The sequence below is a fragment of the Ammodytes marinus genome (assembly GCF_949987685.1).
Source record: "Ammodytes marinus genome assembly, chromosome: 3".
In the NCBI taxonomy this organism is placed as follows: domain Eukaryota; kingdom Metazoa; phylum Chordata; class Actinopteri; order Uranoscopiformes; family Ammodytidae; genus Ammodytes; species Ammodytes marinus.
The window spans coordinates 9,783,971-9,801,956 of NC_137232.1; the positions used below are offsets into that span (position 1 = coordinate 9,783,971).

Below are 17,986 nucleotides of genomic sequence, written 5' to 3' on the forward strand. Positions count from 1 at the left end.
GGTTTCATGTCTATCCATCAAAAATGTTTCCAGTAGTCACAGCATCTTTTTGTTCTCCACAAAGAAAACATAAAATAAAGTGACTGCATCTGAATTATGACTGTGTGGCTTTCTCCTTCTAATATGATGTCTACCTGTGAAATAGCTATATCTAAGCTATTCACTAGACTATAGGTTAGCATTTTCCTGCAATTATTCAGTGTTTTACTGGCATCATTTTCAGATAGAAAGTTCAAAACGTATACATTCATTGAGCATATTTTAAGCATTTTAAGATTCTAGGCATAACAGATAATCAAGAGTAGATGATACCAGGGTTTTTCCTGGCTCAGAATGGGCCTTTGGGGGGTCAGTACGCGATCGACTTTTTTTGGGGTCGCGACAGTAAAGGCAAACGGTTTGTGTATTTTAAGAGGGGTGTTGGGTTGGGAGAGGGGAGTTTCTGTCCAGCTCAAGAGCATTTCAGTCAGCCTGTCAATCACTGCGTTACCATGGAGCTCACTGACACTTATGAAATCACAATAAACAACCTGTAGATATGAAGTCAAAATACTAATAATGACTAGGCCTAACTGTTTAATACTTTAATTGTTTCTAATTGATCTAAACCATGGAAGAAGGTAGGGCTGCTCAATTATGAAAAAATCATAATCATGATTATTTTGAGTAATCACATTGTGTTATCACGATTATTAAAGACAGTTAATCATTGATTTAAGAACATTATGCATTTATTTTACTTTTAACAAGGTTTTTTTCTAAAAACACCATGACTTTGGACTTTAAACAAAGGCCTAATTGAACTGAAAACAGGGAGAATAGAAATAGGCTAAATAAGTGAAACATATTTTTAATAATTTAATAAAAATATGTCAAAATAAAAATAACCAGTTGTAAATGGTGTTGATAGGGCACGTCTTTTGCTAGCATTAAATGTAAGGGCATGATTTATTTATGTCATGGAGCTGGCTGGATAGGCAGTTGCATTGTAGTGTTGACAGTTGTGGTGGCAGGAGTTAAGGAGCTTTAAACTTCCTGTTTTTATTCATTGATTGCTTGGTCATAGACCACTATGACTCGACTTAAAGTGAATAAACAAATTGGTCGGGATGTTTAAAGGTGCAGATCAGGTCGTATATCACTTTTCTTTCTCTCTCTCTCTGTGTCTCTCGGTCGCGTATGTCATGTTACTCGCGTGTCCGCGCGTGACAAATCTTGCACATTATTTTAGTTTGTTGTGAGTCTGAAGTGTTTTCAGACAACACAATTAGTTTTACCTTTATTCTCGTCATCTAGAAGTTTTTCAAAACACCCGGCAATGCGCAACATCTCCCTCGTAGCTACTCTCTGGACTAGCCGTTAGCGAAACTATCAGGTGAGGGAGGGGCCGAGCGGAGCTCACGGCTGAAAGGGTTTGCTGCATTTATAAGCCTGCATGCCCCGGCGAGCGGAACAATGATAGTTTAATAACGATTATCCCCGACCTGATTTCTTTTTTTACAACTGAGATTGCAAGTAATATGACTGGAATGGCGCGGAAATGAAAACACATTTGGAGCCGTTTAAAGTAGATTTTTATTTATTTATCTATATATATAAAAAAAAAAACACTTTGGCGCTGAGGATTTTCCTTTGGCGGGCGCTAAAATTCCTTTGGCGGGCGCCAAAATTTTTTGAATGCAGGAAAAACCCTGGATACAACTATGGATGACAAGTCTCATTTAGTTGTTTAATTATGACATACCTTAACACTTCAGAACATTTTGAAAACAGCATGTTGACCTCTCTACTTGCACCTGTAAGAGAAAACATAACTATCAGAAGGGATGATTTTAGTGGTAAAACATGTTTTACCTTGACAATCAGACTCAGTTTTCATTAATTTCAATTGATTATTTTTCTTATTTATGACTTAAAAAAATAGTGAGATGAGGCAGCAAGTCAGAGATTTGGAAGTAGGCCAAATGACAGGTGATGCTATTTTGACCATAGCACACTTTACACATTAGTTCCGGACAATATCCAGAAAATATGGATAGTGGTGAATTACCTACTCACAAATGCAGCAAACATCAGGGGTTTGGCGAGGGGCGGCGTCTAATGAGGAAGCTGCAGGAGGCAGGATATGATGCAGAAGGTGCACTGCAACGAGTTTGGACCAAATCTCAAGCAGCTTGCAAATCTCTTCATCCCTCCAGTTTGCAGACCTTTTCATTGTTGTCCTTTAGCCTCAAACATTTGTATTTTCCAGTAACGTGCCAGTTGCGCAATAAATATATATAACAGGTAAACAAGGATTTGAGGGTGCTACCTTCAGGGGGTTGGGTGGGTGGCTTTGTGGCTTCTCCTTGGTGGGGTACCCAGCCCCCATGGTTCCCCTCAAGGACCTAACATTACTTCATCCAAAATAGACACAGCACAAAATAGACACAGCACTAAGAGCAAAAGAATCATACAAAAAATCCATCATCTGTTGTAACTGTTTCAAGTGAGTTCAAAAGTACAATAACAGAATTTCAAAGAGTGCTATGGAAAATTGATTAACTCCTTCATTAGATTTCCAAAGTTAATCATTGAAATGAAAGTGCTGCAACTGTGTAGAGGAATTCATATCTGCATTATATATACTTTTTCAATCAAATTAGTTAAAAAAACAATGGCTGCTTCTTATGTCTGAACAGGACAAAACAAGTTGGGCTGTATGTTAATGCAAAGGCTATTAATGTAAAAAAAAATATCAGCATCATTGATCCAAGAGTATGTGGTGAAGAGACCTGAATGAACCTGAACAGACTATGGAATATGGATCAGTGCATTGATCGGTCACGTCTGTACATTATACGATAAGCGAATTACGGCCGTATCTGCAACTGAAACTAAACCTGAATCAGATCTCTCCCATCATGTCAACTGACTTCCAAATAAGGCTCTGACTCCATGTCTGACTGATTACTACCTATCGTATAGCAATTTAGATTGTTCAGTACATCCCACCTGTACGTAACACCTGTAAAAAATGACACAGATAAAGGAATCAACCCTGCAGTCCTCATGCTGTCAGTTAGCTAATTCAACGTTTTCTTATGGTAACCATACGATGCTCAGTTGACCTACTTATGGGTGACACACATTGATAAATTGTTCAGTTTGTGAAGCAGATATCCGGCACTCATTTAAATAAAATCATTTATTGCGCCTCATGAACCCGAAAGGGGAAATCTCAGCCACAAAGAAAACACTTCTATGATGGTTTAATTATTCCATAAATAGAAGTTTGCAACAACAACTATACAAACAGACTCATTGTGTGTTACTATAAAAAAAGCAGATGAACTTATCCGAGTTCAGTGTTTCTGGTTTGTTAGGGTTACACAAGCAGTAAATAGCTTTCTGATTGCCAACTTATATGACTGGTCCTCTGGGGCGTAACAGCCATGAGGAGAGTATAAAGCTGAGCGCTGGTCTTGGAGAAACAGCAGCACCACTAGAGGAGTGTATAGGTCTTTGACACTGCGACATACTTGAGAGACAAAGCTACAGCCATGGACAGCAGCACACAGAACAAAACTCCTGGTAAATATTCGACCGGACATGTAAACTGTTCTTTATTATTTTATGTAGAATTGTTGATCATGGCTTGCAGTTGTGTAAATTTTGTTAACTTTTCCCCGCCCAAAGGACTTCAAAAGTCCAAGTCAAGGAAGAACATCAACCACTTTACAGACGTGCATGGTCTGCCTTGCATTGAGAAGATTGTGAGCTCAGTGGAGGAAACCCCTGAGCCCATTAGCACCAACATCACTGGTAAAATACCCAAATGGATCAACGGGAGCTTATTAAGAAACGGGCCTGGGAAGTTTGAGATCGGAAACCAGAAGTGAGTAGGCCTATAACATCTTGTTGATAGAGGTGTTGATACATCTAGGCTCCAGCAGCCACTACATCAGAAAGCTGACTCCTTTCTCCCATTCCATCCATTCTCCTCAGGTTTAACCACTGGTTTGATGGTATGGCTCTCCTGCACCAGTTTAAAATAGTTAACGGTCAGGTCACCTACAGAAGCCGCTTCCTGTCCAGTGACAGTTACGAGGCTAACAAGGAGCACAACCGCATCGCAGTGTCAGAGTTTGGTACCCTCACCATGCCAGACCCATGCAAAAATTTCTTCCAGCGCTTCTTGTCAAGATTTGAATTACCAAGTGAGTATTTGATCAAACTGCATGCACAGGAACCAGGCTCTTGTAATGCAGAAAATACGATTTACGTAAATTAAAAGTAAATACAGTCAAGTTTAATTTTCATCTGAAATAGGCTACATAATTTGAGTGTACAAAGATTGTTTGTCTTTGTTTTCCTGTGCTGTGTTTTAAACTTTTGCATCTTCTTGTTGCCCTCTAGAGCCGACAGATAATGCCAATGTGAGCTTTGTGACCTACAAGGGTGATTATTATGTCAGCACGGAAACTAATTGCATGCACAAGGTGGACCCTGAGACATTGAAGACAATGAAAAAGGTAACAAGATACTGGATATAGTTGTAAGACATGTGGTAGATAGTTCAGTTTTCAGCAGTTTTCTTTATTGACCTTGTCACCTAAGGCAAGTCATAAAACTATATTGTTGTGAATTTATAGAAGGCTGGCAGGATGGCATAAACACTGTGGAAACCTTGTTTAAAATAGTAGAAATCAATTTATGATATCAAAGTTGGGTGTTTCAATAAGCTTTTACAAAAATCTGATCGAAAATAAATGTTCACATACATTATTTAAATTTTTTTTTTAAATGTTCAAGCGGTCTCTATGGCAAGGATACTTGTTTTTATAGAACATTCGGACAGAGAATTGCAGCAATTTCATTGGTTGCATAATACTAATTGTGTTATAAGATCAGAGCATAACTTGCCTCATTTACACTGAATTTCTGTAAAGGTTATCAAACTTAAATGACAATATTTTTCATTTGGATTTATTCAAATGCCTAACTCTTTTTTATTAAATGCTTACTATCATGCAACTAACTCAACTAATTACATAGTAAGGAGGATTTTGTGGATTTGGGTTAACAGGGGCTTTAAAAGTATTTGCGCTAATGTATTTGTACCTATTAGGTGGACTGGGGCAAATTCATTGCTGTGAATGGAGCTACTGCACACCCTCACACTGATGCTGATGGAACAACGTACAACATGGGGAATTCCTACACTGCTAAAGGTATTTAAGAAACATCAAATGAGTTAGTTTGTTTGTTCACACAGCAACATTGGAGTCTGTTTATTAATAGTGTACGTGAAGCAAAAATAACTGGTAAAATTGTATCTGTGCTTGCAGGAGCTTCCTACAACATCATCCGAGTGCCACCGACGAAAGCAACAGATGAGGAAACCCTGGAGGGAGCCACAGTGCTGTGCTCTATTCCCTCAGAAGACAAGGGCAACCCATCCTACTACCACAGCTTTGTTGAGCAAAAGTCCTTCCACTAAAATTAAAGTACTGAATGCTTTTCCCCTTGAGCCTTGATATCCATTCAAAGGAGTTAATCTGTATGTGTATCCTACCAAAATGTTAAATGAAAATAACGTTTAAGTTTGATTTGAATGTTTCCAAGTTCCATGCAGGTGGTACACCGATTTTAAATTTTGGGAATAAAAGAGCACTGTTATTTGATCAAGAATAGGTTTGGCAGATACTCTCAGCTGAGGTTTTGGAACTGTAATCTGGAGTTTAAAAAGTTTGGTGCATCACTTGTTGCATCATTAAACAGTCTACACAAAATGCAGCATCCTTCCATCAGTTTGAATACGAAGATAACATCATCTTTTCAATCTATTATAGCAATGAGTGAGAACTACGTGGTGTTCATTGAGCAGCCAATCAAGATGAACCTGTTAAAGATTGTAACAGGCAAGATAACCGGGAAAAGCATCAGTGACGCCATTACCTGGGACCCAACAGTCGAAACTATCTTCCACCTTATTCACAAGAAGACAGGGAAGGTAAGGCATTAACACAGACCCTGAATCTTCTTAAATGAAGCCTTTTTACCAATCTTGTACTTCATATTAAAAAATACGGGTTGTGTTCATTCTTCTGTTAAATTGTGCGTTCCAGCAAAACTCTATCAAGTACATTGCCCAGCCGTTGTCGACCTTCCACCAAATCAACGCATATGAGGAGAACGGCTTGTTGATCATGGACATGTGTGTTTCTGATGATGGCCAGGCAATCAATAACTACAACGTCCAAAACCTGCGCAAGTCTGGGGCAGCTCTTGATGAGGTAAGGTTTAAGGATAGTGCATTATCCCAAAAGTTGTGTGTTCCATGCTCCCACTACTTGTCCATACATAAGGGTAATTTAAGTGGATTGCTTAAGTAGCTTTTGGTTCAGCAGAGCAGTAATTGGTTTGTTGAGGCAAAAAAAATAATGTTTTTGCTTTGATTATATTTTCCCATCAGGTGTATAACACCATGTGCAGAGTCTTCCCACGGCGTTTCGTTCTGCCTCTCAATGTGGACTGTGAAACACCCTACGGCCAGAACTTGAACAAGCTGCCCAACAGCACAGCCACTTGTATAAGGATGGCCAAGGACAAGGTAGGCAGGCAGGCAATACGATCTGCATGTATCAACACTGAAAAGTGTTAATCTCAACCCGTACTGATAGCACAAAAGAACAATAGGTGAAACCCTAGCTTGAGAAAATTCCACCACTTACAGAAAAGTTAACTAGTATGCTTACTATTTCCCTCATAATGCTGTAACGTATGTTTTATATATGTTATGTTAAATTTAACGTTATGTGAAAAATATTTGGAACACATACAGTACTAGGAAACGTTTTCCTTGTGAACCCTTTGATCTGACGTTTTTTACTTAGTTTTTAAATAACATTTTTAACACAGTTAATGAAGGAAATTAACTATATACTGTAGTACTCTAACTGCCAATGTTTTCTGAGTGGCATTACTCATGGTACTCTTTGTACAGGTAATCTGTACACATGAGGACCTCCACGGGGAGGATCTTCATCAATATGGAGGCCTGGAGTTCCCTCAGATCAACTATGCCAAGTACAACACCCACTCCTACCGCTACTTCTATGGCTGTGGCTTCAGACATCTTGTAGGAGACACACTGATCAAGATGGACCTCCAGGGAAGAAAAATGAAGGTAAGTTCAACTTATTTTTCTCTCATATGTGTCCATCTGTTTTCAACTTCCTTCAGGCATTCATGCCACCTCAATGTAGTGAAGTGTTATTCTATAATATTGTAGCAAATAAAAGGGAGATGAAATCTAACTTCCAGCCTATGGTCATTACAAGTAAAATACAAGTCATAATATGCATATAGTTCAAAGTACTTTTAAATGACCAATAACATACCTTTAGATTTGAACAATGTAAAATAAAAGCAATTTATAACCAAACTACAGCAAACTTGAACTCTAAGAATCAAGACCAAAATACTGTATTTTCTCACAGGTGTGGGAAAAACCTGGTCTTTATCCCTCCGAGCCAATCTTCGTGCCCTCCCCTAATGCCAAGGAGGAAGATGATGGTGTTATCTTGTCTGTGGTCATCACTCCAAATATGGTCAGTGAGGTTAAGTCAAAGATATTTGAGCAGAAACTGTATCTCCGATAGTGGGACCCCATTTTTATTTCTGTATCTTTGGAAACTTTATTTATTTTGTCTTCCTGTATCTTTTTTTTCCAGGACAAAAGTACGTTCCTCCTGGTGTTAGATGCCAAAACGTTTGAGGAGCTGGGCAGGGCTGCAGTGCCTGTCAACATTCCATATGGTTTCCACGGGACGTTCAATGCTACGGCATAGAGGTGTGAGGAGGGGAAAAAAATTATGAACGTACCTTTGACCTCTTTGAGATAAAAGTCAAGGCAAAAATGTAAACCATAGACTGTAGACTAAAACCTATGTAAATATTTGTTTGTAATGTTTTCTTTGTTTCATCAAACATTTAGAGGTCACTATAGAGATGTAAATGTATTGTTTGTTTGGACTTGAGAGCAAAAAAAAAAAAAAGACCATCTCAAGTGTTTACATATTGTAGCTGTTATATTGATGTTGTGCTGTGTTAAAAACCTTTTGAAAACATAGACTGTTGTAAATATGTTGTTTTTCTATAATTTAAACTAATAGTTTGAATATTTCAAATTCAAGCACATTAACATAGTAAGTTAAGAGCTGTGGGCGGCTGAAATAGGTGGCGTCTCGGCAGCAGAAGATAATTTCTGTGACTGCAATAAAATGCACACATCACAAGAAGTTCAGTTTAAGTTCAAGATTAGTACAGACCATTTTTATGGCATACTGAGTTCTGGGATGCCATAAACTGATAAGTAAATGCATATGTTATTAATGAATTATTAAACAAATGAGTATGACTTAATGGAAATGTACCTTTTTAAATAAATGCAGTAAAACATCCTGAATACAAAAAAAAAATGAACTTAAAAATGTGGTTTATGTGAATTTATTTTACCCTTATAGTTATAAAAGTTTCTAAATGTCACAACTGCGCATATAACATGTTCATAACCAGGGTATTGTAATATTGTAGAAAGGCCCTGTATTTCTGTAACTGGATTAATATGGATAGTAATCTTGTTCTATAGAAACTGTACATATCAGTCAATTATATAATACTATTAAAAAAAAACACTGAAATGCCGTCAGTGGCTCGAGGTGTATTTGTTATAGGTTCCTGCCAAAGCTAAATTCAAATGTAAGCCTTGTATGACAATTAACAGATGAAATTGTGATATGTGTTGAGATCTGAGGAAGAATAAACAATATCCTATTCAAAATTATTATTTAATTAAACTCAATTAAGTAACATTAAACATTTTAAAGTTTATTTAATAGCCAAAGCTATGCCACATTGTATGAAGTTGACACTTTGTCCATGTCACATTTTCACAAAGTAGTAGTAAATATATCTAACATACAAACTGCAGAAGGCACATTTACAAAACATTAACAACAATGTTCACACAATACAAAAAAAACTCTGAAAAGTAAAGAAGGGTGTTTCACCACCACGTAACAGTCCATGCAGCAGACTTAACCCAGCAGTTTATCAGAAATGAGAGTCAAAGTTTGCCTCAGATGATTTTTCTTGTCTTTTAGGTAGGACTCAAGGTTTTGAGCTTGTGTCAAGATCCCTTCCAGCTCCTTCATCTGGGAGGTATCTGCTGCAGCTCTCTCACTGCAATAAACCAGAAACACTGACATGAGTTAAAAAGCAAGCGAGTGATAAACGTATCAAACATTTTGAGAACTTGACCTTACAACAGCTGGAATTGTGGATGGTGACAAACAGGTATCCATTATGGAGCAAATCATTTTGAAGCAGCAATGATCAAAGGTAAAACAATGTAAAGGTCAGCATTTTCATATTAACGTAAGCATTGGTTTTGGTTCCGCGTAAAAGGCCGAAATCGATGTAGTACTCATGACAGGCCAGTAGTTGGCGGTTTCACTTGTAGCCTAGTAGAAAGCTTTTCCGGTTCAATTTGGCTCATGTAAACAATCCATTTACTGTAACCGAAAAATGAATGGAGCTTTTGGTGTAATCGCAGGGTACAATTATTGCAAATTAGAAGCTTTCTGTCTTCTTTTTTCACCGTTTAAACCTCGTAAAAAAGGAAGACACGCTAGTGACTGGGGCACTGCTGGGCGGTGTCAGCGCTACCTTCCTATTTCTTTCTGCTTCAAAAATAAAAGTTAACTCACGTTTGGCAAGTGAAATTATTTTAATGTGAAGTCACAGCCTTAGGAAATGTTCTGTTTGTATTAACAGTAAAGCCCCTATCTCACTGTGCTGCGACTGTTTGCGACAAGTTGCGAGGGAGTCTCTAAACTGTCTTGAAACGTTTGCGGGGGTCTCAATTTCCTCGCATGAGTCGCAGAGCCGCGCAGTCCTGTCACAAAAAATGTGTGCGACAAATCTACACTCAAAATGGTCTCAGAGTGGTCGCAGGTGTCTCGAACACGTCGCACACCCTTCTCATTTAGTCTCTGCGACTCAGAAAGCGCGAGAAGTGTGAGACAACTTTGCGAGGGTTTGGCGAAATATGAAACTAAATTGTGACTGATTTGAGACAAAAATTAGACTGCCATTCTGTTCGCGCGATGCTCGCCAGACGTAAGCGAGACATAAATGCGAGCTCCCGGAAAGTGTTGGCCAGGACATTCGCAAACGTGTCGTGAGAAACCAACTCAGTGAGACTGCAAATAAAAATGGTCACTAATTTGCATATTTTCTCGGAATTTTGTGTCTCCAACTTGTCGCAAACAGTCGCAGCCCAGTGAGATAGGGGCTTAACTTAACTGCTGTGCGCTATAAATAGTGTTGTAGAAGGGTCCCGGGCATTACCGGTGGTTATTAGCCAAAAGCCGACAGTGCACGCATTTGGCGAGTGTTATATTTGAGCCCTGCACGAGACTCTGCTGATCACAGTGATGGCGCATTGGAGACACCGTTCAGTTAATCCACACTTTGTTGTAGGAGCGTTAATAAACTTATTAGAGATAACAACACAAACATAGCTCGGTAATCGCGTCGTACAAGGTTGTCTTCTAACTCGTGTGTGGTGTGGCTACTTGACAGCAAATGTAATAGACATGTGCGGAGTGGAGCCGTGATGTCATCGTTATCACAGGGAATGGCATTGCTTTTTACATGTTGACGCAGGAGTTGCGTTTTCAAAAGATTTGACTCTGAAACCTGGTTTGAAAAGTTTACTGATGTTGTGTAAATGAAGGCCCAAAACGTAAATACTTGTGCGTTGTGTTGAAAACGTTAATGTAAACAGCCCCTTACTTAAGGCGAGACACGGCAGGCAAAAACATTGTTTTTTAAGCACTGGTCAATTTTGAGATTTGTGTCTATTTAGCTTCCATAACATGTCTTCTTTCATACTAGTATGGATAAAAGGTCCAAAATATACGTTTTAGGTGTTTATTTTACTAAACTTTGACTGCTTGCGTCTGTATTTTGCTCCTAAATTCGTCAAAAGTGAGCATTCTAACGTAACATACAGCACCGCGACCGCTGTATGAATCATAAAAACCATGGTACTGTTGGAAAGCTCTGAATCTAAAGCACAACGTTATCTGATCCAAATATGGTAATTTCCTTTGTATCAGTAACCAATCGTGAAAGTGTGAGGAGGGATTCAATGCTAGGAACGCAACCTCATTGGCTAATGCACATTTCTGACGATGTGATTCGCTAAAAGGCATCACGTGATGCTAGCCGCGGTAGCTCGAAAATCACAAAATAAAATGGTAAAAACGTCGAAAATATGCCAAACCAACACAAAAAAAATACTTAATCAATTGGCTACGGACACTACATGATCGCCATTTGAAGGGGAGAAGTGTTAAAGACATATAAATCACACCGATCACGTCGGAGAGACACAGACTGTCAGACGATCAGAGGGGAGATGGTGGGGAGAGAGAGCGTCTGTGCCCACTCCGGAGCAGGTTGACAGATAGTGGCTAATAATGAATTAATCACGTTTAAATTAGCATGTGGATGTAAATGTTACTATGCTATGGTTTATATATGTTAAGCAGTGGTAGGCCTATATGGCATTGAGGGGTGTAGGGCCTAATTCAATAAATTACTCTAGCTATAATCAGTGATTATCAGCAGAATTCACGTTTTTATCTTTAACGGCCGTTTTCTCAAAATGAGCTTTTTCCAATACTGTGCGAAAGATATCTCAACTTCTAGACCACTGACATCAACCAAACTTTCTATAATCATTCATAGCACTATTTTAAAGGTTTTTACACAAGGATTTGTTAATATATTGTTAATTGTCTGATTTATGATACATTTTCCTCCTAAAAACATGCCTAAAATGCATTTCTAAGACATGTACATAGTATTTTTTGATTTATTAAATGAAAAAAGGCTGTATCCAAAATCTGTTGTGTAAAAACCTAAGAAACTAATATGTGCTTAAAATAAAATAGAGATTTTAACTCTGGCTTTATCCATCATATCGAATTTTTTCTCGAAAAATGACCCAAATTTACGCATTATTGGTTAAATATTGCCATATTTGCATATTTAATATAATACTAAAGAAAAACATGTAATACAAAAATATTTGTGTTAGTGTCAGTAATCAACTGGCAAAGTTTCATGATGATATCTACAAGTTAAAAAAAATTCCCTATTCACCTGGGGTGTCTCGCCTTAAGAGATCATTTGTTTAAGATTATTCCTACTGGACAACAGAAAGAAAAAAAAAATTCTTTGATTTAGGCATGAAATTTAATGTCAGGGAGGATCATTAGGACCTATCCTCTGGTTTCACGTCTATCCATAAAAAATGTGTCAAGTAGTCACAGCATCTTTTGGTTCTCCACAAGGAAAACCTAAAATAAAGTGACTGCATCTGACTTATGTCTGTGTGGCTTTCTCCTTCTAATATGATGTCTACCTGTGAAATAGCTATATCTCTATTCACTAGAGCAGGGGTCCCCAAACTACGGCCCATTGGCCCGCGGCCGATTTTAAAAATATAATGTAATATGGCCCTTTGAATTTTTTTATTTTTATTTTTTTGCATTCCTTAGTTAACCCACTAGTGCAGGGGTGTCAAACACTGATTGATTGGCCCGTGGCACATTTTAAAAATATAATGTAATATGGCGCTTTTAATTTTTAAATAATTTTAATGCACTATTAACACATTATATTACAGAGAAATATGTCCCATAAAAGAAAATGAGCAACAAGCCCATCCCAGAGGACCCTGCATAATATTTTATTTTAAATGAATATTATTATGGAAAATCTATGCGTCCTTCTCCAATAGCTTCTAATTCATCTGACACAGTGTCTCCATTTTTTTTTCATACAAAATTCTTCAGATTTAGCCTCTTAATTTCCCTCTCAAAGTGCACCAGATTCATGCATTTCGCTTTAAAAACTTTAAAAAATCTCCCAGGGGGGCATACCCCCGGATCCCCCTAGGAGGGTCGGGACCTCGGCTGGATACTATTTTCACCCTGCTGGACATTGGACGCAAAGGCAGAAAACACTGGGTGTATCATTGGCATATAAACAAGAGGGGAAATGTGTCTGTTTAATGTGCAAGGAAAGTGTTGCCGTGAAGAAGGATTACAATTTACGAAGACACTATGAAACTAAACATCAGAGCAGCTACATGTCCTGATAAATGTGTTATTTTTGCAAAGTGGCCCGGCCCTTCGTAGATTTTTCTGTATGTGGCCCTCAGTGAAAAAAGTTTGGAGACCCCTGCACTAGAGTATAGGTAAGCATTTTCCTGCAATTATTCAGTGTTTTACTGGCATCATTTTCAGATAGAAAGTTCAAAATGTATACATTCATTGAGCATATCTTAAGCATTTTAAGATTTTAAGCATAACAGATAATCAAGAGTAGATGATACAACTATGGATGACAAGTCTCGTTTAGTTGTTTAATTATGACATACCTTAACACTTCAGAAAATTTTGAAAACAGCATGTTGACCTCTCTACTTGCACCTGTAAGAGAAAACATAAACGATCAGGAGGGATGCTTTTTGTGTCAGTTTTTGCCGTATTTTATCACTATGAAGGTTGGTTTTCGTCATTAACTTATTATTGTAGGGCTTCACCAGATGTGCTGACATTAGACAAGTAGCCAAGCATACATTTTTCACATTGAGTCCACTCAGTGACCATAAAGTCACAAGTGTTCCCCTCAAGGAAAAGCTGCGTGAATGAGGCTTTACCAAGTTAGTCCGATGCTGTGTTGTCACTTGACCCAGTTAGTTAATATGCAGTTTGAGGTTCACGCTGCGCACAGCTGCTGCTGGAGCCACCGGGAGTTTTTGTTCCACGTGAGAAAAATGTAATATTTGCAGTTTGCATAATCCATTTGAAATTGATATACCTTTTTTGATCGTTGAAGATCCAGTCCTCATTCAAGTGTAGGTTATGTCACGCAAGAGAAACGATAATAGTCAGCAATCACCTCAACATGAAGGAAAACTCAACCTTGAAAATTCTGTATCTGGCTGTCAGAGGCCAAAGACTGTAGTGGCACATTGAATTTTCTCCTGTCTATTTTTTACTTAAATGTTAGTAAAGATGAAGGCAGCAATCCTTTCCTTCTTTGGCTAAAATGTGAAAGTGCACAATGATGTGAACAACTAATTTTGTGTTTATTAAATCTCCAGAATGCGAGAAACAGTGTGTTTTTTTTTTTACACCTATAAACGCCATTGCAATGAGGCTATAGGCTATTTTTTCCATTTATTGTCAATGTTTGAAAATTAAATCACTTATATTTCTATTGTTAACTTTGCCTATTTTGTTGTTGTTGAACCAAAAAATCTTCATCTGTGACTCAAAAACAGATACAATTCAAACGGTTAGTTTTGTGATTCACGGCACCCCTATCCTTTACTAATAAAACTCAATAGGATTACCACAATGTGTTGTGTGACTAGTGGAATGCCATTGCACATACCTGCAGTTGTCGCTTCAAATGAATCTGGTGACTCCACAGTGGATGGTTTGGAGGGAAGTTTTTTCTTCTTTGGTGGAGATGTGTCTTTATTTAAAGGTGTATGTTCCGTCTATTGCAATGGGGAAAAGACTGATTGCACTAAAATATTATTTATACTTTGGAACATCTATCTATCTCTGAACATGTGAAGTCCTCTATAATACAAAATGAGTAACACATCAGAACCATTTCCAGCACAAACACTGATTTTATGATAGTTATTATTTATCTTAATTAGAGGGCCTCACTGGCACAGCAGGTAAACTACTCTTTGACCCCATTTTCTCCTCAGTGTCCATTACAACGCTGTATTTTCTGTGCTCTTGTTGAGTCCACAGGACCCACATTACTGCATTACATTTACAATACAAATTTTATTTTCATTGTATATGTTTGAACACACTTTTCCCACCAGCAGGCAGCTTTCCTTACCTCTTGGGGCGTCGGTTGCTTTGGGCCTTTGTTGTTGTTCACTGTCCTCTTGTTAAATGTTGGTGGAGGTAGTTTTCCTGCCATTGGTGTCGCTTCCTTCATTGTTGCGTAATGTTACTGCAAAAGTTCAATTTAATTAGACAATTAGGTCTGTTTGTTGTAATTAGCGTAATGATTAGCATAATGCTGCTAAGCTTTGGGATAATATAGGCAACACACACAATAACTTACATTAGTTCATCCAACTTTATTATCTCATTGTCAATGTGTGGTTTTGTTACCCCTCAATTTTAATAATACGGCTTCGTTTAATTAATTGAATATTTTATTATTCTATATTGACCACTATCGCTACCATAAAGCTTTTGCAGAGAAAATGAAAGTTAGCAAATAAGTTAGCCGCTAACTGACGCCAACTAGCCTGTAATAATTAACGGCAATTAGCTAGCATTGTTATAACGATAGCTAACCTCTACTTACAGAGCACACAAGGTCCGTGTCAAAGTGTTGAATATTTCATATGACTATTTAACAGGTGACAACATAACAGTTGACTGGCTGTTATTTAATCGACACTATGCGTAATGCCAACTCAGAGTTGAGTGAGCTTATCGACGTTACTGGGAGGGGGGGGGGGGGGGGGGGTAAAATAACGCTCCGCCACTACTAGCGCGTGTCGGCTAAATGCTGCATTCAAGGATCCTCGTGAATTCAGTCGGCACAAGGTCCATTAATCACCAGTGGCAAAATTATTATAGGTTAGATCAGCATGTGGACAGTAGCCTTACACATGAGTAGGCCTAGTTTATCTTGTTCGTTTTTTTTCTGCATGGTTTGGCTTTGTAGGCCTACAGAGTAGGCTATAATGTAAGTAGTGTAGCCTATGTAAACCAAGCTAGTGATAGTCTTGTGGTGAATGTGTGGGCAATGACACAGAAAGAGAGCTATGTAGGCTATATCATTTATTATTATTTATTTATAGGCTAACTATTAATGATATCAGTAGCAACTTGTTCACTTTAGTAGCTTGTATCTGCTGTTCAGAGTTCCTCTGGGCCTCTTCTTACTTTCATCTAACAGATTTTACCAATGCTGTGCACAGAGCAAACTAATTAGGCCATAATCCCCCTGTACCCCCTCCCCAGGTTTGCCATGTTTTTCTTTTCTTTTTTCTTTTAGGCCCATTTTCATCACACGTTTACTGTAACAATATATCAGACTTGTCATGTTATAATGACAAACTTTTGTATTGATATCACAAGATAATGTGAAATGTTGTTACAACATTATCTCCTGTAAGGATTGTAGCCTACATTTAATATGGTATTTATCAATAATGAGAAAATACTGTATATGTCACTAGAATGTATAATATCTTATTGTCAAATAAGATATTTTTGTTGTGCTCATTGTAATTAAGCTATTAGCACTTTGTTCACACCTACCACATCCTGAGCTGCTCCACAGTTTCCCACATGTGGATTAAGATTTTTTTTTCTGCACATGACAAATATCTCTCGAGAATGAAACAAACTGGCTGTCATTGACATGCAGTGTCTTCAAATCATGTAGCACGGGTGCTAAATCAATGGGATTATAAAAAAGAAAGATAAGAACTAGTGTGAGTACAGTGGATGTGGGATCAAGCTAAGGTGGTGGGTTTAATTGCAGATCAATGCTGCTACCCTGTGGCCGCTAAATGGATTACTGTAGGCCTATCTGCGTGTCATATAAACCCATCCAGCAGCAACATAAATCAAAGAGTCACGTTTCCAATGATCAAGGATACGCATTCCAAGTTTGGAAAAAAATTAAAATTAAAACAGTGGTAGCCTATTATCTTTTTCAGACACATTCAAACTAAAGTTTTGCACTTCAGGTGAATAGGGTAAAATGTTTAATTATAGATATCATCTTGCAACTTTTTCCATCTGATGCAATATACACTCAACAAAAATATAAACGCAAAGTTGGCTCAGTAACATGTCCTCTCTTTATCACATCATCGCTATCATTCCACCACAGCTGAATTCAAAACAAGACGACAAATAATACACTGGCTTCTGCCCCATATTAGCTGACGATAAAGTTTTGATTTTGATAACATTTTTACACAGGAAGACTCCTTACACTGAAAGTGCATTAGGGGAGTGCCTTGGTAGCCGAGCATCAGTGTATGCCATTTGATTGCGACGTCACTGGTTCGTTTCCAGCTGGCTTAATAATGTTGAACTATTCCTATAAATATTGTAAAGCTTTCCTTTAACTGTTATTGTGGGTATGAGATTACACTTAATTAATCTAAACAACAGTATGCCAGTTGGCCTAGGCTCCTGTATTACGACTGCATTTAGCCTTCTGCTGTATATGACGTTTTTATTGTTTATTGTGGCAAACACATGCAACACCTTCTAATACACTCAACAAAAATATAAACGCAACACTTTTGTTTTTGCTCCCATTTTTCATGAGATGGACTTAAAGATCTAAAATTCATTCCAGATACACAATTGTACCATTTCTCTCAAACATTGTTCACAAATCTGTCTAAATGTGTGATATTGAGCACTTCTGCTTTGCTGAGATAATCCATCCCACCTCACAGGTGTGCCACATCAAGATGCTGATCTGACATCATGATTAGTGCACAGGTGTGCCTTAGACTGTCCACAATAAAAGGCCACTCTGAAATGTGCATTTTTTTCTTTATTGGGGGTCTGGGGACTCAGAACCAGTCAGTATCTGGTGTGACCACCATTTGCCTCATGCAGTGCAACACATCTTCTTCGCATAGAGTTTATCAGATTGTCAATTGTGGCCTGTGGAATGTTGGTCCACTCCTCTTCAATGGCTGTGCGAAGTTGCTGGAGACGGCTTATGGTGGAGAAATGAACATTCAATGCACGAGCAACAGATCTGGTTGACATTCCTGCTGTCAGCATGCCAATTGCACGCTCCCTCAATGCTTGTGGCATCTGTGGCATTTTGC

The 17,986-nt window shown here is 38.1% G+C and overlaps 2 protein-coding genes across 2 annotated transcripts; one reads left to right on the forward strand and one right to left on the reverse strand.

Moving 5' to 3' along the window:
• Positions 1-3,508: 3,508 nt before the first annotated feature.
• Positions 3,509-7,835, forward strand: LOC307248654 (carotenoid-cleaving dioxygenase, mitochondrial-like; the record flags this gene model as incomplete). Its single annotated transcript, XM_080025097.1, has 12 exons — positions 3,509-3,573; positions 3,679-3,877; positions 3,988-4,199; positions 4,399-4,514; positions 5,111-5,213; positions 5,331-5,459; positions 5,835-5,995; positions 6,111-6,278; positions 6,458-6,595; positions 6,989-7,171; positions 7,485-7,595; positions 7,719-7,835. Exons 1-12 carry the CDS (start codon positions 3,543-3,545, stop codon positions 7,833-7,835), a joined length of 1,668 nt encoding a protein of 555 aa, XP_079881223.1. The 5' UTR covers positions 3,509-3,542.
• Positions 7,836-9,083: 1,248 nt separating this feature from the next.
• tex12 (testis expressed 12) lies at positions 9,084-15,099 on the reverse strand (the record flags this gene model as incomplete). The annotated part of the gene is made up of 4 exons (XM_080053709.1): positions 9,084-9,228; positions 13,505-13,556; positions 14,527-14,635; positions 14,998-15,099. The coding sequence occupies 4 exons, from the start codon at positions 15,097-15,099 to the stop codon at positions 9,084-9,086; spliced, it is 408 nt and encodes a 135-aa protein (XP_079909835.1).
• Positions 15,100-17,986: the final 2,887 nt, after the last annotated feature.